Source organism: Megalops cyprinoides, chromosome 10 (assembly GCF_013368585.1).
Source record: "Megalops cyprinoides isolate fMegCyp1 chromosome 10, fMegCyp1.pri, whole genome shotgun sequence".
Classification (NCBI taxonomy): Eukaryota; Metazoa; Chordata; class Actinopteri; order Elopiformes; family Megalopidae; genus Megalops; species Megalops cyprinoides.
Window position 1 is genome coordinate 25,160,688 of NC_050592.1, and position 25,516 is coordinate 25,186,203.

The 25,516-nt window shown below is 47.2% G+C and overlaps 1 protein-coding gene across 1 annotated transcript in view; it reads right to left on the reverse strand.

Annotated features, from left to right (window-relative positions):
* The window catches only part of ascc3 (activating signal cointegrator 1 complex subunit 3), a 195,927-nt gene that overhangs the window by 110,827 nt on the left and 59,584 nt on the right, over positions 1–25,516 (reverse strand). Inside the window, exon 11 of the mRNA XM_036538487.1 lies at positions 7,864–8,028. Within this exon, the coding sequence (XP_036394380.1) occupies positions 7,864–8,028 (165 nt within the window). The remainder of the gene's footprint in view (positions 1–7,863; positions 8,029–25,516) is intronic.

A 25,516-nucleotide genomic window follows, 5' to 3' on the forward strand; every position in this document is an offset into this window, starting at 1 on the left:
TAAATGTTTACCCTTAAATATGATGCATTGCTTGTATTAAACTCGTCAAAACAATTCAGCCATAAGAAAAAAGAGGGGGGAAAAAAACGGCACTTCGATGCAAAACGTAAATTAAAAAAGTAAATAATTTACTGCAACCACTTTATGAAGAGAACGTTAATTTCCATATTCAAATGCTAAAGATTTAAACTTAAGACATCCTCGTTAGGGGCGCGACTCATAATCCCCCTCCGCGTGTTAATTAAGCCGATCTGTCAAGTATATCTGTAATTGGGAGGGGGAGCGGGGAAACAGGCTGGAACTTGGGACCGGGGCCTCTGTTCCTCCAGGTGCATTGTGGGTAAACAGAGGGTTTAACACGCACGCAAAGGTGCGCATCATGTTTAGCAGAGTGCAGATACCAGGGACTGACAAGCTTAATGAGAATTAATGGGACAGCCCATAAACGCCAGGCACATGGCTGATTTCTTACCCCTCCCCCCCCAAAGCCACCTTCTCTGCAGCGAGCATAATCTGATTTCTGTATAATATTAAAAAATGACCACGTGCATTCATCCCAAGCCTACAAGCCTTCAACAGTTATCTTTTTACACCTTGCTTTTTTCCTGCTTCTTATTTCTTCTCTGGGTAATGGCAGCGATTACCACAGATATAGTTAATGGTGAATAAAATAAAGAACGGGCATGGTTATCCTGACACCTCTTTGTTCTCTGTATCCGCCCCCCCCGTTTTTGTTTAAAGGGGGGGACAGCATCATCCAGCACACCTGAGAGTGGTCCAAGGCGTAGGCATCTTTTACTGCCCGTCTTCTTTAAGTGCACTCATTTACACTGAGTGCACTTTTACAGCTGAAAGGAACCAGTAATTATCACTGGGTGGAAGCACCTAATCCTGTCCATTTCTTAGTGCCATTTAAAAATGGCCTGTACAACCCCCCTCCCCCCTTCCCCCCTTCCCCCCAGCCTCATTCACCATTTATTTTATGGACCATGCATTCATCCACCCAGGTACATGCAGCGGGAACATGGCGCTTTCGTAACCACTTTTTTTTTTTTTTTTTGTTTTTTTTACTTTGTTTTTTACCTGTCTCCTTCCCAGAGCATGCTGGGATATTTCGAAACCACCAATGAAGACTGCCGAGTAATGTTTGCCATTTTTACAGCTAATAAAAGTGATCGTAATCATCAGGCAGTAAAACCTATTAATTTATCATCAGTTACCAACAGTGCCATAACCAAAACTGTACACATCTGTTGCTCCAAAAATCTGCTGTGAACTGATTCGGCAAAATCAAATGAAGCTAGTATTTTTTTTTTCAATCTGTATTTCCATTGAAATAAATAGGAGCAATTATGAAGCATCGTGTCCTGTTTTATTTTTGTTATCCATGGTTGTTCTATTTGTTATGATTACTAGTTTTCACTGAGCAGGAAGCAGTGCTTACACTCTGCCTGCTAATACTGACTGTGGCAGACGTTGCTCTTCATGTGATTGAAACGGTGGGGGTGTGTGTAGTGTGGAGCACTTTTTACACTGCTCAAACGTACCTTAGTTCAGCCTGCTCTGGCACCACAGACAGACAGACAGACACACGCACACACTCACACACAAACATATGCATATTGCTGCAATGTTTGGTCTCTCAAGCTCTCTACCTCAAAAGATAAAAGCGAAACCAATCTATTATTTAAACAAGAAGTCAATATTGCGTTTTAAACAGAAACGCTGCCTCTCCTCAGACATGAACTCAGCCAATTAAGACTGTGCGCGCGTGTGCTGCCGATGCAGCCGCGCTGTCAGAATTGTCAAAACAAACCCGTCACCGGTTCATCCCCGAGACGCGGGCCGGTAGACGCGGGCTCTTCTTTGGTCTGCCGTGCAGTTTAACCCCGACAAATGTGCGTCATTACTGTGATTAGGTCAAGTGTGTGGGCAGCAGAACAGCTTCTGCTTTTTCGGAACAGACGCCGGAGGAGAAAGGAGTCACTGAGGCATGGGAAGGATGAGGTACTGTGGAAACATCAGCCCGGGAGGATCCGCCGTGCCGGGGCGAGCTCGCAGCCCCACTCTCCTAATGAACCCCTCCGCTAGCCCGGCCCGTCACGGTAATTGAGCTGTTGTCTTAATTAGAGATCTATAAACAGCCGCTGGACGGAGCGCTGCGGATCTGGGGAGAGCACTTACCCCAAAACGTTCGCTGTGCGCGCAACCGGTGCTGTCGAGGGGCGTCAGAGCGCCGCGGCAGTTGAGACCGCGCCCCGTCGCAACGCGGTGCGTCAGAAAGCGTCCTGTAATGCCGCAGGGCATATTAGTGTGGAGTGCAGTGCGTAACAGTGCAGTGCAGGTCACTGCAGTGAGTCAGAACGCAGCCATGCAGCATCAGACTGTAGCCAATAATACTGTGAAGCATAACATGGCCCAAAGTAGTGCGTAACGGTGCAGGGTGCAGTGTGTAACAGTGCAGAGGGCAGTGCGTAACAGGGCAGAGGGCAGTGCGTAACAGGGCAGAGGGCAGTGCGTAACAGGGCAGAGGGCAGTGCGTAACAGTGCAGAGGGCAGTGCGTAACAGGGCAGAGGACAGGGCGTACCAGTGCAGAGGGCAGGGCGTAACAGTGCTGAGGGCAGTGCGTAACATGTCAGAGTACAGGGCGTAACAGGGCAGACTGCAGTGCGTAACAGGGCAGAGGACAGGGCGTACCAGTGCAGAGGGCAGGGCGTAACAGTGCTGAGGGCAGTGCGTAACATGTCAGAGTACAGGGCGTAACAGGGCAGACTGCAGTGCGTAACAGTGCAGAGTGCAGTGCGTAACAGGGCAGAGGGCAGTGTGTAACCTATCAGAGTACAGGGCGTAACAGTGCAGAGGGCAGTGTGTAACCTGTCAGAGTACAGGGCGTAACAGGGCAGAGGGCAGTGTGTAACCTATCAGAGTACAGGGCGTAACAGTGCAGAGGGCAGTGTGTAACCTGTCAGAGTACAGGGCGTAACAGTGCAGAGGGTAGGGCGTAACATGTCAGAGTACAGGGCGTAACAGTGCAGAGGGCAGTGTGTAACCTGTCAGAGTACAGGGCGTAACAGTGCAGAGGGTAGGGCGTAACATGTCAGAGTACAGGGCGTAACAGTGCAGAGGGTAGGGCGTAACAGTACATGCTGCTTTGATTGTTGCTCGGCTCCTATGATCAATCTTACAGCTATATCACTACATTTAGATTAAAGGAAATTTGTAACGCATTCTGGGTTTCAGGTAAGTATTAATATTTATGAATAATAAACACAAAGTGAGTCACGCCCATCATCTGTGAGACGTGATTCACGCCAACGCCAAATCCACTCTCCTCTCCCCCTGACGGGAACGGTGTAAATACAACAGCACGGAAGCGAATCTCCAGGAGCGGCTTCACTCATGCCAATCCAAAGCGCCGGACCTGCCGAGCAGAGCCTCATTCTCCCTGCCGCATCCGGGCCGCGCCGCACTCCTCTCTGATGGCACCGCAGTTGCCGTGGAGATCTGCAGATCAACCACAATGCCGCCGCGCACTGCGCATCTCAGGGGGGACAGTGTGTGCGCCTCTATTCAGATGAATAGGTGTGCAGCTGCTCATTGTTAAAACTGCAAAATGCTCTGCTCTGCTGTGAAACAGTGCAACCCGAAGCCTGTTTTTTACATCCCTGCAGGTAAAGGAAAAAAAAAACTTCTTTAATACAATTTTTTCCACTAGTTTGAATGCCAAATCCTTTATTTTGACTTCCTGGGGGGTAAGATGAGTCTTGGAGCATAATCTACCTGCAAAGCACCTTTTTCCTGAGGCTAGCAGCACGCTGCCGGAAACTGAACGGTACAATTGGCACAAAAGCAAACTTTCAGGCCCCTGCACTGATGGTTCCACGTTGACAGACTTGAGTGCTTCAGACCCCTTACCTTGGCTATTATGTGGATTGCATTAAACAGTCCATCAGTTATTATTTAAACAATGTATTTAAATGCATCAGTTAGATTACAGTTTTAATACCGCCAATCAAATACAGGAGTGTTCACACTGATTAATTAAAATAACAAGACAACATTAATCAACTAATTTATTTTGGCTGGTGTGAGGGAGCTTGCACTGGGTTTGTATTATGAGGGAAAATGTTTCCCTTCAGGAACAGCTCTCCTCCAGCATTAACTCCATATTTTATTGATGACTTCCATGGTTTTTAGGTTGTTGTTTTTTTTTCCCTCGACCTCCAGAGGTTGCATTCTTGCTTACTGTGCGCCAATCAATAATGCAAACTCTTTTAAAGGCATGAAAACCTAAAAAAAAAAAAGTGTGGCTGTCTGACCCGCTACTTTGCATATGCACCTTAATTAAACTGGAGAACATAGGAAAGCCATTTCTGCTTTGCTGTTGTTCTCAGGCTTTAAGTAAAGAAGTGCTTTAGCTGTTTTCCTCTGAGGGGGAAGACAAGCAACTTTCTTCATGTTATCCACTGAATTTAGAAGTTCCCTCCACGCTGTGCTCTTTTTGCCGCCATCACTCTACATGAACCCATATTCAACACGTTTAACGCTATTTACTAAAACATACATTATCGCCAAAGTGTCACCATATATGGACGAATATACTGCAATAGTACATCTCACAGAACTGCACACAGGTGGCAACCATACATATTTTATTTATATATATAAAAATTCTATTTCCCAGTTCTTCATACGTTTGATATCTTATTTTTGCACATATTTTTCATACAGACAGCAGAAAGACACAAAGGAGGACCTTCCTGGGGAGGCCCATGCACCCTGGCCCTCTCCCTGCGGCTCCTGCAGCCAAACTTCCCAGATCAAAGAAAAGCACTATTCAATGAACCCAGCAAATCCATTCTTAAAGAGGCTTTTTCAGGCTTTTTTTTTAGTGGAGGCGTGTGCCACATATGAAGAAACACGCATGTTTCGGTGAAAAAGGCAAAGGGCAGAGGAAAAAGCAAAAACTGCGATTTGAGCGCAGCCATTCCGGGACAGCACACGCTGTCTCCACCTCAAGCGGCACAACAGAGCAAGCCTCATGGCCATTTCTTAAGTCCATTTAACAGATTTTTTTTGTGGTGTTTTGCTGTTGTGCACTGCGGTGATGGCCGAGGCCTGATGCAACCTTGAAACGCACTGAGCCCATTTTCTCCCCTTTTTTCTTCTTCTGCCCCTCACCCCTGTAGGGCGGGAGTCCTCTGCCTCTGAAAGACGAGAAAGGAAATTCTCTGCAAGTGTATCCACCAGCAGTAGCACGGACGCTCCAGGTCAGTCTCTGTTTTGGTGCATCGGCCCCTGCAGTACCGCACACCGTTCATCCCCCAAAGCGGCACATTCAGATTACGCGCAAATCAGCAGAGGAAGAAAAACAGACAGGATGCTCATACTTAAAAATAATCCGGCGAGAGACAATTTAAGAGACGGCAGAACTTAATGAAGCTGACGATATGCCTACAGTTGTGCTCTACCCTGCGGATAGAAACTAGGTCACAGGGGGCAGCTAGCTGGTGGCCAGGGTGACAACGCAAAGACAGGGGAACAACGACATCAGCGGCAGCGAGGATCCATTCACATGGCTGGGGGGGGGGGAGAATAAAACAAGCATTTGCTTATTCTAGATCAATCTGAAAGCTGCTGAACAGAATGCTTAAATGAGGGCATACTCTGTCTTTTCCTGTCTCCCTCTCTCTCATCTCCAAATTTAAATTGTGCTTTATCAGCACGGCTTAATGTGGCCCACACTAATGCCGAGGCAGGTTTACAGATGTGAAATTTAGGATGCAATAATCGCTACAAAAATTGCAAGAACAGTTTACTGCTATATCATACTATACTATATACTAAACTACATAAATATTAGTGCAAGAACAATAACTACCTGAATAAAAAAAAAAAGAAAAAAAACAGAGGGAACAAACTGCTGTATTATACTACATTATATAGTATACTATATAAACTGTAGTTTAAGAACGATGATTACCTGATTAAAAAACAGAAAAAAATAGAAGGAAAATACTGAAAATAAAAAAAAATGAAATAAGGAACAGAATATCCAGACAGGGATGTTGGTGGTGTAGCTTCGGGATGTCTAACCTCTGGTGCTTAGGCCGTGGCAGGCAGAACCATACCCAGCTGCCAGGAGTTCCTTCAGTCCAGCCGCTAACAGAAGGCTGGGGATGTGAACGTACTCCGAGAAGGCATTAAATTAGGCTACCCAGACCTCAAATTCACAGGGAAAAAAGAAAAAAAAGAAAAAACTCTCTTGCACTTGTGGTTTTTCAGCAGGATAACAGGGAGTGCATCTCCCTCTGTCTGTCTCTCTCTCTCTCTGTGGGGTTGGAGAGGCCTCGACTCTTTTTTTTTTTTTTTTGAAAAGATATCAGTTAAGGCTCCACACAAATAGGCTGTGAACCAAGTAAACAGCGGTCACACGTTGAGACCGCTTTTCAATTACCGCTTGGTTAACCCTTGGGAAAGGGCCGCGTGCCTCAGAAAAGAACTGCCCTCGTCGACCACCTGTCCCCTCTTTTTCCTCCCCGTCTATATTTTATTCACTCCTCCTCTTTTCCCTACCATGCTGATGAATGCAGCGCGAAACACCTCTGGAGCCTCGCCTACGGAACGCTGTTGACACTTGTTCCGTTTCGCGTGCCGGCTTTCAGTTGGGCTTTTCGAGGGCCGCCGCTCCACGGCAAGATGCCCTCTCCACCGTGAGTAACATTTGCGGCGTGAACTCGCGTTTCAAAAGCTTCCAACCCAGAACAAAGCTACATGAAACACGCGGCCGCCGCTGCATTCAGCCGGCCGCGATCCGACATCCCTGTCGTCCTCTTAGCTCGGTCGGCCGCAGTTTTCGGAAAAAAAAACACAGAGAGACCTGAACGCCAAGGTTAGGAGGTGAAGCCGGGCGCCGAAAAGCATCAGAAGCCTTTAATGCGCAGTTACCGCTGTCCATAATTCCCACTGCCTGTGATGAATAACAATGTGCACAAACGGCCGCTCTAAAAGCTCATCACTCTTCACTATATTCATTATGACAGCTGTGAAAAAGGGGCATCTGCAGCTGGCCAGCCGGAGTGCCAGCGCATGCCATTACCAAGGGCAGAGAGTGTGTGTCCGTGTGTGTGTGCGTGTGTGTGTGCGGGATGTGAGATGCGAGATGAACACAAATAACAAAACAAAAAAAATCGCCACTGCTTAGGACACTGCAGATCCAACCTATATCGGTCACGCTTCGAACGTGCATCTTTCCCTCAATGCAATTCAATTTTCCTCATTTTTTTTCCTCGCTTTGCGTGACTGACAGCTGACTGCGACTCGTCACCGCGGCTAACAGGTACGCGGGGATTCTCGGGGAGGCGGCGGGCTCCGATCACTCGGCGTGGCGGCGGGATTTGCATAATCACACTAATATCCGAAATGCCCCGGCTGATTCCGGCGAGGGGCGGCTGCCAATCCTCATCAGGGGCATGCTGCCTCCGGCAGCCGTGCCTCGCCGTAATTGTCCCCGCCGCCGCATGCTAAACAGGAGATTTCCGCTCGCGGAAGAGATCCCAACCAAACTCCGCAATCACGCCGCTCCCCCCACACACACACCGGCAACAGCTGAGAAGTTTCTAGAAATGAACACAGAACAGACTACGGGAGGAGGGAGGGGTGGTTTATTAAGTACCACACTCTGCGAAACATAGTTATAGTTCAGCTATTTCCTTCCAGAAATTGAACTGTGAGATATTTATATCTGCAGAGTGCATGTGTACCTGTATATGCATAAAAGTGCTATGAATGACGTGGCCCATGTGACGTGCTTGATGATGGTGGTACAGAGTGTATGAAAGGGGCTGCCCCAGGTGACTGACCTGACGTAGCGTCCTGGCCACCAGGCTCTCCAGGACGGGCCCTCGGTCCTCGTGAAGGAGGTGCACCTCGTCCAGGATCAGCAGACGCACTATCTGGGACAGCGCCACATCCCCCACGCTCTTCCGGGTCACCACATCCCACTTCTCCGGGGTGGTGACCAGCATCTGCAAAGAAAGGGGGGGGGCAGAAGGGGAAAGGGTTCAGCGTAAGTGTCAGAGAGGTCAATCAGAGGGTCACAAATGCTTGGACAGCCAAACCGATAGACGGAGACTAAGGCCTTTCACAAAGTCAGAGGAGGCAGTTCAGAGTGTTGTGTGGGGCGTCTGGAATGATTTCGGCAAGAGTCATTGAGAGGATCAGGCACCGAAAATAGCCTGATCATTCAGTTCATCTCCACACTGACAGCCACACAAAGGGATGGACAATCTATCAAACAGCAAGCGGCATCAGTACTTTGCAAGATGTAGTACAAGCACTGAAAACGCATCAACAACTGGGATTACTAAATCCGTAGGCCCTGACAAAGACTGCTACTTTTAAAATGTGCTGAAAATTACTCTACATGTAAGTACGGCAGACAATGAAATCAATTTCAAATTGCACAGCGCCGGCACAAATTCTCCTTTTGGACGTTAGCGATTTATTTCCCGCGTTTCATCTTGCGAAACAATTCATTACCAGGACAACTCGAGCACCACTGTAAGTAATTCCCCGGACACTATGTGACTGCAGCGTTTGTGTGAAATTTCATCCGTCCTGTGATTGGAGAGACACAGCTCTCTAGGGTGTGTTGGGGAAAGTGAATCTGTTTTAACAATGCCATGCATTGCCATTAAAGCACAACCCCCCCCACACACACACACACACACACACCCACACACACACACACACACACACCCATAATGCCTTCAATGTTCATTCAAACTCCTGGCAAAACAGGAGCGAGAAAAGTGCTATAAAAGAAACAATTTCCATACTATATCCTTTTTCTGCTTTTTTATGTTATATTTCTTGATAGCATTTTACAGAGAAAATTCAGATTGTCCCGATATAATGAACTACAATCTGTAAAATATGATGGGTACAAACGTACTCTTGGAGCTTGAAATTGATTGCAATTTCCCAGGAAAACAGGTGAATGTGAACTTTAGCAGGCGAGTGGAAATGATGCCCTTTGGGGGGGACGGGTGACCGTGTTGAGGGTGACCCAGGGCGGATCTGGCTGTGACATGCACCGATACGAGGCACCCTGCCCTCCGCAGATCCCGTGCCACCCACAGAGGGTCCACCATTCTGAAGCGTAAAGCTAGCGGCAGTGCTAGCTCTCACTAACGCGCTCCTGCTAACCGCATTACCGCTCTCCATCCAGGCTGAGCGGCCCGCTAGCTCCACCACACCTCACCGCCGCACGGGGCTCTGTCCCGCTCAGCACCTGCTTCGCCGGCACCGGCGCCGCTTCCACACAGCCGTCCTTATAGATGTATTTATTCACACTTTGATCACTACGGCTCTCGATGAGATCAATACGGCAGTGGCGCGGCGAGGGGGGGGGGGGTTCATCTCTGTGTTGATGAAAAAGCAGGGCTCTGCAGATAGGATTGGCTCGTGGCATTAGCATGGAAATTCTTCTCGAGGGGCCCCCCGGCTGATTGAATCCGCGCGGCTTCTGCAGAGCTGCTCCGAGAGCAGCGTTAACAGCCCCGGTGCCGCGGAATCAATCGACGGTGATGGCGCGGTACCTGCAGACCTTTAAGGCGTGCGCACAAAGCACGTACACCCCCACGAATGTGCACGCACAATGACCTATACACGCATGTACACAATGTGCATACACATAGGCAAGGACATGTTCAGTACCAAAGGCTCATTTAATCGGGGGGGGGGGTCATTTAGACTGCAAGGGTGGGGCTTGGGGGTGGCTGGAGGAATTTGGGGGAGCTGCATCACCGCGCTGGTGAAAAATTACGTTCATCACACTGAAGCCCACATGAGCGGAATGGAAACCCAGGCAAAATGTAAATATGAACAATTCAGACTGGCTATGACTGCACAGAGGATGTTTGTGTTGTACCAGGGAATGAGCTCTGTGTGAACGTGGTTTCCGTGTTAAGATATGGATATGGTTTGTGTGAAAACTGTAGCAGGAGCTTTCAATAAAGTCTGTGACAGAGGTCTGTGAATGTGGATTGTATATAACCATGTGGAGGAGGTTTGTGATTGTGGTTTGTATATATCCATGCAGAGGAGGTCTGTGAATGTGGTTTGTATGTAACCATGTGGAGGTTTGTGATTGTGGTTTGTATGTAACCATGTGGAGGAGGTCTGTGAATGTGGTTTGTATGTAACCATGTGGAGGAGGTCTGTGAATGTGGTTTGTATGTAACCATGTGGAGGAGGTCTGTGAATGTGGTTTGTATATAACCATGCAGAGGAGGTCTGTGAATGTGGTTTGTATATAACCATGCAGAGGAGGTCTGTGAATGTGGTTTGTATATAACCATGCAGAGGAGGTCTGTGAATGTGGTTTGTATGTAACCATGCAGAGGAGGTCTGTGAATGTGGTTTGTTTATTTGCTGCTATGCTCCACTGAGAACATGGGTGAGTGGGTAATTCAACAGCCAGGGGGAGAGTATTATTTATATAGTCTTAATGTTAGTTTAGTATGTGACACTACTATGAAATGAAACAGCAAAGCACACACACACAGAGACACATCGAGAGAGATGAGAGACAGAGTTTTACAGTGCAAAATGCACAAGATGTGGTGAGTATATGTATAAAAGAGGGGAGACTGTGGTTTGCGTCTTGGCTGGGCTCTGGATAAAGTAGTGAGTTTTTGTGTAAATAAAGAGAGGAGAGGGAGCTCTACACAGGACTGTCACTTGTTCTCGGACTGGGTTCAGTTTCTGCACTGGGTTCAGTTTCTGAGTGTTTCGATTACTGAACATATAAACGCACACTACAGAACACAGATAGAGGCAGTGAATCCAGCCTACCTAACACAGAGAGGCAGTGAATCCAGCCTACCTAACACAGAGAGGCAGTGAATCCAGCCTACCTAACACAGAGAGGCAGTGAATCCAGCCTACCTAACACAGAGAGGCAGTGAGCCCACACAACCTAACACAGAGAGGCAGTGAGCCCACACAACCTAACACAGAGAGGCAGTGAGCCCACACAACCTAACACAGAGAGGCAGTGAGCCCACACAACCTAACACAGACAGAGAGGCAGTGAGCCCACACAACCTAACACAGAGAGGCAGTGAGCCCACACAACCTAACACAGACAGAGAGGCAGTGAGCCCACACAACCTAACACAGACAGAGAGGCAGTGAGCCCACACAACCTAACACAGAGAGGCAGTGAGCCCACACAACCTAACACAGAGAGGCAGTGAGCCCACACAACCTAACACAGACAGAGAGGCAGTGAGCCCACACAACCTAACACAGAGAGGCAGTGAGCCCACACAACCTAACACAGACAGAGAGGCAGTGAGCCCACACAACCTAACACAGACAGAGAGGCAGTGAGCCCACACAACCTAACACAGACAGAGGGGCAGTGAGCCCACACAACCTAACACAGAGAGGCAGTGAGCCCACACAACCTAACACAGAGAGGCAGTGAGCCCACACAACCTAACACAGAGAGGCAGTGAGCCCACACAACCTAACACAGACAGAGGGGCAGTGAGCCCACACAACCTAACACAGACAGAGGGGCAGTGAGCCCACACAACCTAACACAGACAGAGAGGCAGTGAGCCCACACAACCTAACACAGACAGAGAGGCGGCTAGTCCACGCTACTGAACAGTCCCTGAATGCCAGTAAGCATGCACTGAACACAGTCCCTGTGAGAGCTGGCAATACTGGACATAGACAAGAACAAGAGTGAAGGCAAACTGCTGAATCCTGACAGAACGGCAGTGAACCGAGGGTGTACAAGTGAGCACACACAGAGGCTTCACTACCAAACACAGGCTATCAGTCCTCACCACAGAGAGAGGAAGTGCCTCACCTATATCTGTTCACAGTCTTCTGCCTCACCTGTATCTGTTCACAGGCCTCTGCCTTACCTGTATCTATTCACAGTCTTCTACTTCATCTGCTTCTGTTCATACTCCTCTACCTCACAAGTATCTGCTCTCAGTGCTCTACCTCACCTGTTCCCACTTCTGCAACGATGTGCCTGCTGCTTATGGGCTCCTCTTTAGATGTTTTAAAGCAATTAGGCACCCGTTTGGAGAGAAAATACAACAATGAATAATGAATGGTCTGAGTGCTGTTTCCCAACCTGTCTGTGAGCGGGGAAATTCCTGTTAAACACTTTCTGTAAAAGCAGTTCATTAAATCCTCTCTAGTTTGCATTTAAATCAATCTACAGCGCCATTAGAGACCAGCACTTTTACAGAAAATAAGCGTGTGGTGTTAATTAGACGGCTGGTAATCTAAATGGAAGTTCTGCCTTTCTGGTGGCCGGCCAAAGTGCTTTCTTTAATTACTGAACAAAAAAAAAAAAAAAAAAAACTGAATCTGTTACTTTAAAATTATTAGTAAACACAATTTCTGGTCATGTCTAATGTAGGTTTTTGAGTCGTTTTATGATCTATTTGATCACTGAAGCAATTGCAATGAAGAACAAACCAGCATTCTGTGGAAAATAAAACACTAAGAGGATGCATGCCTACCAGGAAGATTTTTTTTTTGGGGCGGGGGGGGGGGGGGGGGCTTGAAAACTCATCAGCACCGTTTTTGGAGGCAGAAACACGCTATGCAGATAACCAGGACTACTTCTCGTTTCCGCTTTCTTCCGCGAGGGAAAGCAGGTTGACAACGCTCTGCGGGGAAAACTCTCACCAGAGCGGAGGCCGCAACGTGCGCTACCGTGCGGAACGCTTCACAAAAACCTTAATGACCGGGTTCCGCCAAGGTCTCCCCCGCACCATAACTTATCGCGTAATTACTACGCCACTGTGTGCTCCGAAGGCGGCGTCATGGGTGGGGGCAGTCGCTTTTTTCCTTCGCTAAATAAGCAAATATTTACTGACTTTCCAGAGGAAGAAAAAGAAAAAAAAAAAAACTTGGATGTCTTGTGAAGCATCATCGCAATGCTGTCAACGCCGTGTCTCTCTCACTAGCAGGAGCTTGTCGCCGGTCGCCATGGTTACTATCGTCGCCACGGAGAGCGCTCGCTGAATTCTGAGAGGCATCTGAGTGATGGCTTGTCAAGACAACGCCGAGGAATGCAAACCCACGATCCAAACTTTTCCTGTGTATGTATGCGTGTGTGTGTGTGTGTGTGTGTGTGTGTGTGTGTGTGTGTGTGTGTGTGTGTGTGTTTGTGTGTGTGCACATACCCAGATGTTAAAGGGAGAAGCATTCCAATAAATTTCATGAAAGCAGAGAACAATACTGTTCTTCCTGTAACATTTTCCAGGGTACAACAGAGTAAACCAGAAATTACGACTGGACTTAATCCGGATGCAAATGAAGACCAGTTATTTTTACACAGGTGTCTAGGCTACCTCACTAAACTAACATCTTAATTCGCTTGTGAGGTGAGAACAAAAGAGAGACAGAAACACAATAAATAAGCATGTGCCAACACAGCTTCCAAAGAACCTAAGGCTTCTCCAGTCACCTAATGCATCATGGGAACAGATGCAAAAAGAGATGATGAACCAATGCATATACACACATATTTATGTAAGCTTCATTCATAGCTTTCAAAAGACGTGTTGTGATTATTACATTACATAATATTATTGTCATTTAGCTCTTATCCAGAGTTATTTACAATTTTATCCATTTATATAGCTGGATATGTACTGAGACAATTGTGGGTTAAGTACCCAAGGGTACCACAGCAGTGTCCCAGTTGGGAATTGAACCGGCAACCTTTTGTTTACAAGCCCTGCTCCTTACCACTGAGCCACAGTGTTAATGCTTGACAGGGATCACAGCTAGAGTTAAGGTTCTTTTTTTATCAAACTTATAGTACCAGAGCGTGGTGAGAGGAGAGGTGATTTTGCAACAAAATCGCTACACATCCAAGCTGCGATTCAAAGAAGACGATGTTCTGTGCACACACCCTTAGCCGGAACATCACCTTCAACGATGCAGAGCAAAAGGCAGGGGAGCTCATCGCAGTAAAAAACCCAAAGTTTCAGATGCATCATCACATGCAATGCAATCAGCAAGTGATGGGGGTTAGGCTTCCTCCACCCCCATGTAAATGGTGAAACCTTATGTTATCAGTGACCAGTCTAATCCAATTATAACATTTTTTTGCTATGGAGAACAAAGCCCTCTGGTTGGTTCATATGGGTCAGGGATTGCCCTGCCCATCACAGCGTTTGTGAAGCCTTACATTCCCAATGCTACCAATCACCACAGTCAAATGTTAATCACAAAGACTGAGTTTTAACACGACGGACCCGCGCCCACACTCAACAAAGTTTCCCATGCCTGCATACAGGAGAACGAGGATCCGGGCAAATTCCCAGAACACTTTTTCAAAGCAAAAAAAATCTCAACAAACCGTTTTTTTTTGCAGTCTTATTCTTATTCTCATTCTTGGCATTTTTCAGTCAGAGAGGTGTCAGAGAGAGACAGATTTTCAGGCTTTTATTGGATAAGAGGCACCTCGCGGTATTAGAATCAGGGAGAAGAGTTGTATTTACAAATCGGCCTTCAGGCTGTCAAAGCGGCCATGCTGATACGACAGATCTCCCTCCATCTGCTCAACAAAAAAAGTTCGGCAAGCGCGCACGCGAAAAAAAAGAGACTTCAGCGAAATATGTTTCCCTCTCCACCCCCCCCCACCTGAAACAGAGACTGCATTACGCTGGAGCGTACATTTTCATTTGCTCTGCAATTTTCCCAATCCCCGCCGCTCGCCACAAAAGAATTGTTTGGCAAAACAAAATGTCACATTTGCTTAATAGATTGAAGCTTGCGCGGGGGAGCTCCAATCTGCCAGCGCCATCACCAGGCGGAGAGGCTCAAATGGGTTAACTGCAGAGCCATCCTCGCCCCCCCCCCTCCCCCCGCTCCCCCCTATTCCCCCCACCCCACCCCACAAGCCTCCTGCAGAGTAAATGGGATTTTTTGGCAGTACAACAGGAATTATTATTAGGCCCCGTGCCAGTCTGAGTGCAGCTATTTGCGGAAATACAAACTAGAGGACGTGCTTGGGTAGTGAGGCTGGAAGGACAGGGGGCCCAGTTTGAACGCCAGCCCTCGCTCTCACGCCCAATAACCACTCCGGCATCTGTCCTCTCGTTTCCCTTTACCACAACCTGGAGGGGGGGAAAAAAAAACCCAGGAAGGGTTCAGGTGTCAGAAACACCTGCCAGCGGGTTCTGTGAACGGTTCCGCTGCTCGCGTCCATAAATATCCGTCATAAACTGAGAGCTCGTGCAGGTCAACGCTTTCGGTTGCTGACGAGGAAACCCAATTAATGGCTCGCTGGCAGTGCCCGGAGGAGAGCTTCGTCGAGCGCGTGCCCAGTTTGGTTTTCCAGAAGCAAATGAGTCCGTGCACAGGAGCATCTGCAGCCTGCTCTTTGCCAAACACGGTTTTGGATGACTGAAAGTTGCACCGTATGCAGTTTATGGACGTTTTAAACAAAACAAGAAAAATATAGGGGAAAAAAGTAAGAGCACATGAGGTTAAATTTCTTGAGAAATTTTTCTTCTCAGAGACTCAGAGACTCAGAACTTACTCACTCCGCCCCAACTTCCAGATTTAATTTTTCATCAACACCATATTTTATAATATATCAAAACCTGGATTCAAGGAAAACCTGCATAATTTAATTTTTCAACAAAATGTTAAACATTTCTCATAATTGCAAGCCATAACAGAAAATAAAACTTTAAAAAAAAAAGGAAGAGAAAATTTTCAGAATTAAAATTTAACTTCTAATTAAACAAATATATCTGGAATGCAAGCTTCAGAGTAACTAATCCAACAATAAACCAAATGGCTTCATTTAACAGCTCTTACATTTCGCCCTTGAGTTGAAGTATAAAATGGTTCCCCCTGCCATCCACGTCATTTAAAGTTCCTGTAACTTTATGTTTAAAGTCAAATTCCAGATAAGGAAAATTAGCTCCCAGCAACATAAATTACAGCCCTTTCTCAGCTCATTAAGCCCTGCAATCTGCCTTTAAAATCGCTTTTTCTCATTTTCACCACACTTTTCTTCCTTCCTCTCCCCTTTTTTTATTTTGAAGGCAGGAATCCTAATTTTACTCCTGACTATTTTCGTTCATTCTCCACCCCTCTTGATGCCCCACGTGACCCCCCCCCCCCCCAGTCTCGGTGGAGCACCTGGGGGTTGCTGTGGGGAGAGCTGGTTAACTCAAGGTAGCGAGACACCCCGAGAAACGCTGGAGACATCCAGCCGAGGAAACGGGTTCGGGAAAACGTCGGATCTCTCCCAGGACTCCGGACTCAACCCGACCAGCACATGGCATTCAAACGACTCACTGATCCACAAGGATGAGACCGACACTGCAACGCGGGCCATGACTCGACCGTAGCCTCAGCGGAAAAAAATTACAATAAATTTGAATGATTATAAATTATAATATCCATCTCCGTTCCTTGAATGCCGCTGATGAGCAAGGGGGTGATTCTTGCTCCACGGTTCCACTCTGCAGCAGCTTCCATTTGAACTATGCTGGATCATAACACACAGCTGCACATGCACACTAAAGACTGCTTCATCTCAGCAGAGAGCCTAAGAAAGATTTTTTTTTTCCTGCAATGAGTGAGCTGTGCATTGAAATGCACTGAATACTTAACACATATGCATAACATACGTGATCCAAGAAAATAAGAAAGCTATGAACAGGATGGAGATGGCGAACCTCCACAGAGAAATCCCAACACTGTTGATGTTTATTTTCTTTTTTTCCCCATAATCTCAGGCCTTGCAGTCTGCAGCGGTCCAGCGTTTGGTACACTGCGATTCCACTACAAACACATATCCACACACACGAACACACACACACACACACACGCACACACGCTCTTTCTTTTACAGCTGTGATGGATGTACGAAGGATGAAAAGCTCTCAAGGCGGCAGCTCAGTGTTGGCAGCTCAGGAGGTTTTTTGCAAGGGGGTTGGGGGCTGGGGGTGGGTTTCTGTCTAAAACCTCCATCATGCTGTTTCAGCTCAGGTTGCAAGAGTCTCTGCATTTTAGGTGAGCACCTGCTTCGGGCTTCTCACTTCTCACGTTCACCTAAAAGAGCTCGACTTTGACAAAGCTGCAGGAGAGCTAGCCTAATCTGGAAGAAAAAGAAACATGAAAGATATATATATATATATATATATATATTTATATATATTTATATATGTAGAAAAACTCATTGGGCTCGTTAAGAGTCTTTAAACCTCCAACAGAGGGTCCGTTTGTGTGAAGCAGAGTCAGACAGAGGACTCGAACACCACGAGGCAAGCGGCTTTGAAGTGAGATTACTGACGCCACTAACATCCGAGGAGAGACTCAGGAGAGTGTTTCTAAACAAGCCCCAAATCCGAAGCAGAAGCAGCGAAACACCGCTCAGCCAATCAGATTCACAGCCCCGTCCGCTCCTTGCAAAAATATCCCAAGATGCAACATAAACTCAGTGACACAACAGCCATTAAATATCCTGTTAGTAGGCCCTGAAAATGCAGGCGCACCAAAATACACCCCCGCACCCCTCCACTTTCAAAGCTCCTCCCTTCATAAGGTGGATCTTATCCGATAATAGGAATAAGACATCAAAATAACAAAGTTGGTACTTAAAAGTAAAAAATATAAAAAGACTGTTTTCCTGGTTAGAAGATACAGAAAATCACATTCAGGGAAATCATGAAAAATGAACTGAAAAGATGTTTCCATCCGTTGATAATGATGCAGAGAGGCAAACTGCGGTGTTCGAGGACAGATGCGAAGTCCATTCACGGATTACCAGGAAAGTTCACATGGAGCTTATTTTTCCCTCCAATACGCGATGAAAAATCTTGCAGTAGCTACATTTCCCCGTACGGGTTGACTCAGCAAATCGTGTAGTTCTCTGGCATGTTTTTAAGCAGAGTCCAGGGTCTGGCCCTGCCCCGCCACCCCCCCCCCCCCCCCCCCTCTTCTGCCGGCAGCGGATGAGTGACACAGCCACGCTAACCTTGCAGGTGTGATCAGAAACACACACTCATGGCGTGGCGGGGGAGGGGAGATTATGCTCGCCTGCCTTTGTTGTTGGGAAAATCAGTCTGGGGGCGCTTAACAATCTTCCCCACAGACATACAGCAGGAGACAACAGCAGGGGCCGCAGATGAAAGGGGGAGCGTGAAACAAAAAGTAAGCAAAGGTTACGTGCGGGAGGTTCTCTTTGAAACTAATTAGAACCCATTCTCCATGCGCAGAATAGCGCTCACAGAGAAAAAGACTGTATCATTTCGTATTCTTATTGTAAAAAATAGTCTGTCAGAAAATGATTTTCATTTCTTTTCTTTCTTTCTTTCTTTCTTTTTTCAACCCCCTTCCCCCCCTCCTCCCCTCATACCTGATAAAATTTACATTTTAATACACCTCTTTCAAGATTACCTGAGGTTGGCCTCATTTCAAATCTCTCTCTCTTTCTCTCCCCATCCCTACCTCCCTCTCCCTCTCCCTCTCCACACCACTCTCTCTCTCTCTCTCTCTCTCTCTCCCTCCCTCCCCCCCTCTCTCTCTCTCTCTCTCTCCCTCTCTCTCTCCCTCCCTCCCCCCCCCCCTCTCTCTCTCTCTCTCTCTCTCTCTCTCTCTCTCTCTCTCTCTCTCTCTCTCCCTCTCTCCCTCTCTCTCCACCCACAGCTATTCTTTCTGTTATGAATATGTAAAACACAAACATGGGCTTTGTTCAGAATTCATGGGAGGACACCAGCGAATGCTTCAGTAAGGTTGCACTTATGTTCCGGTCAGAGATTGGGAGATATTTTTATATTTCCTTCACTAGCACTACGTGTGTGCTTAATATTACATACCATTACAAAATAATTTGTTACACTAAATCATTTTAGTTTAAAAAAAGACTGGTCTTGAACTCCCAAGTTTATGTTACGAAATGTTCTCCTGAAGTGAAGAGTACAAATGTCATGATATTTGATTAAATAGAGAGGAAACAGCTGTGGATGGGATGAGATGAGATTCTTCCATAAGCTCTTAAGTACGGAAAAACAATTATATGCAGTTTCTGGACAGTTGCAGTTTCAGTTTAACGCTGCGTTTTAACCTCCCCTATCTCATGCCAACATGCCTCTACTGACGCATATTCAAACAACAGAAAGCTAGTTTGGATACACTACATCACTGACCACACAAGTCCGTCACACAGTATGTGGAGCTTTTTCACAGGGTACTCTGTATTCCTAACCCTCTAATATCCTGCCATTTGACACCTATGAACGTTAAAGTAACATTTGTGTGGCTTTTTCAGAGGGTGTGAATTACCCTGACTCCACTAAGTGGCTTATAACTGCCCTCGCGCCCGAGCCGCAGAGCTGGGAAGCTAACGGGCAGCGGCGATAAGATAGCCCCCTTTCCGAAGCGAGATAAATCACACGCTCCTTCGAGCCGAATTATGCAAAGTCCCCCGTTTACGGCGGGATAATGCATCTGACGAACGCCAGGGAGAACGGGGAGCCGGGCGTGGGCCGCGGAGCGGCTTGAGAGAGTGACCCGAGCGCGGGGCAGCCGCCGGCAGCCATTACGGCAAGGCCGCCCCGCGCCGGGCCGTAGAAGTTTTATAAAAAGCTTACCCGAAAACTGACACAACCGACTCAGCCGCGGCGCTAAAGGTGAGGCACGCCAATGGTCTTGAATGATGCGAGAATGAAGTCGTTGTTGCTTTTTGCCGCATCACAAAAAAACGAATAAAAACTTATAACCACAGCCTCCAAAGCCGCTGCTTTCCCACCCTGAATGCCACGCGCAGTTGGGAGCTCAGGCACACAGCAGTGGCGGTTTAGACCCCGCCATCTGAGCCAGAGGTGCAGTTTTGCACACTCTGTGCCACACGGTTGCTCCGTGCTCAGTCTGGCCTCTGGGGAGCCCGGAGTTTGCACACAGGGCGCTACTGATCTGATCAGAGAGAAAAAGGCACACAGACCTCCTGTGAGACTAATGTATATTTAACTACAACCAGTTTAATCATTATATATTCATTACTTCCAATTTGCAGCCATTATTAATGTTTTTGTTCCCCCCCCCTCTTTATTTCCTGTTCTTTTCTTTTTTATGTATTGTGAAAGGAAAAACACACACATACACACACATTAATATGTACATATACATATGTGTGTGTGTGTTCATATTATATGCTTTGGCAAAATTTGCCAATGTATGTAATTGATTACACAAAAAGCAAATTTAAACTGAACTGAGACGGAGAGCAGCCACTGTGAGACAGAGGGGCATTCTCCTCTGCACTGCTGTAAAGGCACATGTATTTGGGACAAAAAAGAAGCAAAACAAAAATGTTTTTCTATCTTTGGTCACATCAGAAATGGACAAATCATCCATTTTACAGGGTGAGGAACTCACAGTTCTTATTATTACTGTTAATTATTCAGTGTGTTTTTAATGCAAAAGTAATTATCTGTATTCTATTCTTGTTCTTTGTCACCTTGGCACTGTGTACTGGGGGGAGAGAAAACCAGGCCAGGTCTCTCCCTCACACTCACTGTACTGTACACCTCCCTCAGAGAGAGAGAGAGAGAGAGCGAGAGAGGGGAGTCCTTCTGAAAATACAGTGAATGGGAAACGGATCAACCCCCACTGCAGAGTGGAGTGAGTTTGGCAGGCGCAGAGTCCAGCCGCCACACTGCTCTCCTCCTCCTCAGAGTCCATCAGCTGACACAATCCATCAGCGCTTTCATCTGTATCTCCCAGAGATAGCGCTCTTCCTCTCCCTCGCAAGTGCGAGGGCCTGCTCCGACTGCCTTACCACCGGGCCCCTCCCACCACACACACACACACACACGCACGCACACTCACACACACACACACACACGCACGCACACTCACACACTCACACACACACACACACACACACACACACTCACACGCGCACACACTCACACACTCACACACACGCTCTCACACACACACGCTCACACGCTCACACGCACACACACACACACACACACTCTCACGCTCACACTCACACTCACACACACTCACGCTCACACACACTCACACTCACACTCTCACACACACTCTCACACACACTCTCACACACTCACACACACACACACACGCTCTCACACACACACTCACTCTCACACACTCACACACTCACACACTCACACACACACACACACGCTCTCACACACACACTCACTCTCACACACACACTCACTCTCACGCTCACACACACGCTCACACACTCACACTCACACTCACACACTCACACTCACACACACACGCTCTCACACTCACACTCACACTCACACACACACACACACTCACACACACACTCACACACACACACACACACTCACACACACACACAGTCGCGCACATTCAAGCCTTGGCTCTATCGTCGCCAGCCCCATTAATCAAGTGTAATCTTCTCCACGTCATGAAGCACAGGGTCCGCCGAGCTTCAGAATCGGAGAAGACCAAGCAGCACACAAGTCCGGAGCATCGAGAATTCCTCCTCTCTCCCAGGAATACCGAAAAGTAATCCCCCGCCACACACACACACACACACACACACACACACACACACACACAAAAGCTGGGAAAAGCTCCTGATTAAGTCTCAATACACTCCCTCCAATTAAATCAAGACTCAAAACATATCTGGATTTATAAAACCACCCCCAGTTCTAGAATCGGAGACACCATCCAATTCAAATGCTCTAAATAAACTCTAAATAAAACTTTAACAAATCACTTTAGAATCGCCAAAACCAGACTCTCGCTAAAAACACCTCACCATTCAAACCAAAAACACTTTTCTGGCTGACACCACCTCCCTGGTAACTTCTGACTGATAACATCTGCCAGTTCAGACTCAAAGCGCCCCGGGACTCGCCAGGCTGGAAACACCCTCCCATCCAGACTCAAAACGCCTCACAATTCTAACTGGAAACACCCTCCAATCACAGCAGTTCTCTGGCGTGGAGAGCAGTGAGGTCACAGCCATTGAATCACAACACTCCTTTCACAAATAAAAAATTAGTATTTGTATTACAGCACTTGGCGTGACAGCCAGCCAGAAATGCAAATTATGAAATCCATTTAGACAACAGCCAAGGTTTTCGATTCATTCAACCGTCAACCATCAAATGTCACGCAGGTTGCCGGAAAGGAGGGGAGGGATGCCGAGGAGCAGGAGTGACTCACCTGGTGACTCCTGGGCCTTGGTGAACTTTCCCAGGTATCATTTATTCAGGGGCTGAACATTAAATATGCATCCGGCACCACGCCTGCCCCAGGGAGGGTGGATTGAGCTGGACGCTTATTTCAAAAAGACATCTTAAGCAAAATAAAGCCTGAAAAAATAACAAGCAGTCCCAAAATTTTCCATGGGGGATATTTTTAAACTAAATGCATGTAACAACACAAAAGTAAGTAAAAAAGTAAAAAAAAAAAAAGAAGAATTCAAACAGTCGATGAGAAAGGAGAAGGCTATATAATATAAGGTCAAAGCTATGTGTAATTTGCTGAACGGGACAGGGTCAGCAATCTTTATTTTTGATTTTAAATTATGTTTTAAAATCAAAAGTAATTATGAACTGGTGAGTTACACATTATACTATTTGCTTCGGAGACCTCTGTGTCTAAGTATTTACATTTACGTCACTGTCATTAAGCAGATGCTCTTATCCAGAGCGACTTACATAAGGTTACAATTTTACATATGGTCCATTTATACAGCTGGATAAGTAGCTTACATTTGATCTATTTTACACAGCCAGATAACTGAAGAACTGTCAGCTAGATATGCAGAGAATTGGACCAGTGACCCGTTGGGCTTACAAGCACTACTGCTTAACACTAAAGCACAGTGCTACCTTGGAATGGCCTTGCGCTGAGGGGAGGGGCTCTCGGCTGCCTCCTTCATAAACATCCCCATGGGAGACTCTGTGAGCTTGAAATCACAGAGAGGCGTGTGAGCGCCAGGGCGCACAGCCCGTTCCAACTATTTAATCGGCACCAGAAATTGCCGCTTGACAAAATTACTGAATCCACTCACCACACTTCAGTTTAAGGGCCTGTTTACACCGTTAGAAAATGTGTCACTACTTAAATTTGAATTATTATTATTTTTTTTTTTAACATTCAAACAGAGTAAATTTGTTGTCATTGTGTAATAAGATTTCTAGTTTGGTTACAGGCATACCGCTTTTCTTAGGAAGTGACTAAATTTGTATTTAATTGCAAATATCAATTGAGTGCTTATGACACATTAACTAGCTTATCAATGCTTGTTTAATATTTAGAACAGTAGGGTTTCTAACAACATAAATAGGTCCTAAGCACAGATATCTAATAAATATAGATTGAGGGACATTTAATAATTTTATAATCACATACTACTCTAGGATGCTGACTGAGGTAACCGAAGACTGCGACCAAAATTTAAAGTAACTAAGGAGCTTCTCAAAGGAAGTTTCAAACGAAGAAAACCTGATGTTCGCTGAGACTAGGTGCAACACAACTTTAACCCCCTTTACACTGTGCACGAATGGAGCTGAAAGTGTAAATGCTGCACTTAGCTGTAATAGCTTCAGAAAGGGATAAACTGCAAGGGCATGTGTCAGCCTTTATTCATTCAGTGTGTTACAGCACCACGCCTTGTCAATAATGTCACCATTTGATCCTTTTAATAGGTTAAACTGAGATTAGTTAAGTGAATGAAGGGGGTAAAAATCACAACTTTCTGGCCATTCCTATAAAGAGGTATACTTTAGCAAACTGAGCAATCTCATTGGACAGTGCTGTGCGACATATATCCAATAGTAGTACTACAGTACTACATTCACAGGCTAAAAAAAGCCCTGTATTGTAAATCCGCACTCAAGCCCACACTCCCTCCCTCCCTCCCTCCCTCTCTCCCTCCCTCGTTCCTTTTCTCTCTCCCTCCCTCTCCATTTAAATACAGACAACGCTTTCGACATCTTCAACGTGGCGCACAATAAACAGCGTTTTGTAAAGGAATGCATTCAACACGCCGGCACACTACGGCGTAACAGCGGTTGCCACGGCAACTACAAATAAGGGAGGAGAACCGCGGGCCTGGCAAGCAGCCGGTGCCGGCAGAGCGCTCAGAGAGCGATGGAGATAAGCGGGAGGCTTTGCCAGCGGGAGGGAGGGAGGGAGGGAGGGAGAGGGGGGCAGACACGATCGAGGGGGGGGGACGGGCCGCAACTCGGCCCCTCCGCTCCGCAACCGCTGCGGCCTGTGATCATTCCTAGAGGAATGTCTGCTGATCAACAGATAACGCACATCTTGCGGGCTTTGATAAGATGACACCCGGAGATTGAGATGATGGAGAGATGCCCTTCTGGGTAATTAAGCATTGCAAACGCTCCATGCCTGGCTTTTTAAGTTTATAATCCGCACAGCCCTCGTGCGATAATCACGGCGCCTTTCCGCCGCACTCTTTGGTGCCCACTCGTGCTTACTTCTCTGGTTGGGGAGGGCCGCCCTGACACCAGGTGGTCGCGGGTTCGATCCTCCGCCGAGTCGTGACAATATCATACTCGGTGCCTCCGTGCATTGTGGGTAATTTTGGCCACGCGAATTTGGGGGGGGGGGGGGGGCACAGACTGCTGACAGGCTCCGAGCCACACGCCGGTCTAAGACAGGGTGAAAGATGAAAACGGTGCTTTCCGCCTGGGCGAGTCGCACCAATCCACAACGGGCGATGGAAGTCAAGCAACACGTTTTCACACGCCTCCGTGTCCAATCTTGCGCTCCGGATCAAATCTGTCCGCCCCATTATGCGCGCGGGCGGGTGGGCGGGGGTTGGGGGGCCCGGTCCCGCGCTGACCGTATTTCTGTATCGCTCTGTGCGGCACCATCATAAAGCGCTACTATTTACAAGAGGATGAAATCACGGCGAGATGAAGATGGAAGCCGATGCCGGGGGAAGCACGCCGCAGTGGAGGTGGGCATTAGCCGCGGGTGGAAAAACAGCCATATTTCATTTCGCTTTTATAAGGGCAGGATGCTTTCTCTATCCGCCCCAGCCTGGGCTGTCAACGCAAAGACAGCACAGAGAGAGAGAGGGGGGGAGAGAGGAGTGTGAGTGTGTGCGTGTGTGTGGTGGGGAGGGTGGCGTTGAGGGTGGGGGGGGGGGGTGTTGGCGAGATAAGAACCTGCATTATCTGTCCTGCGAATAACAGCTCCCATAATTACCACATCAGGCGCTGGATTTCTTCGCCCTGTGAGGTAGGAGGCAGAGGAAAAACTATTCTGTGAGCGTTCTGCGAGAGTGTGTGTGTGTGTGTGTGTGTGTGTGTGTGTGTGTGTGCAGCGAGAGGAGAGTGAGAGAGAGAGAGAAAGAGCCAGGGTTAGATTCACCTGATCAAAGAGCCCCGCCGCAAAGGCCCTGCCTAAAAAAAACCCCCGTCCTCAGCGGCGCTCTTAATT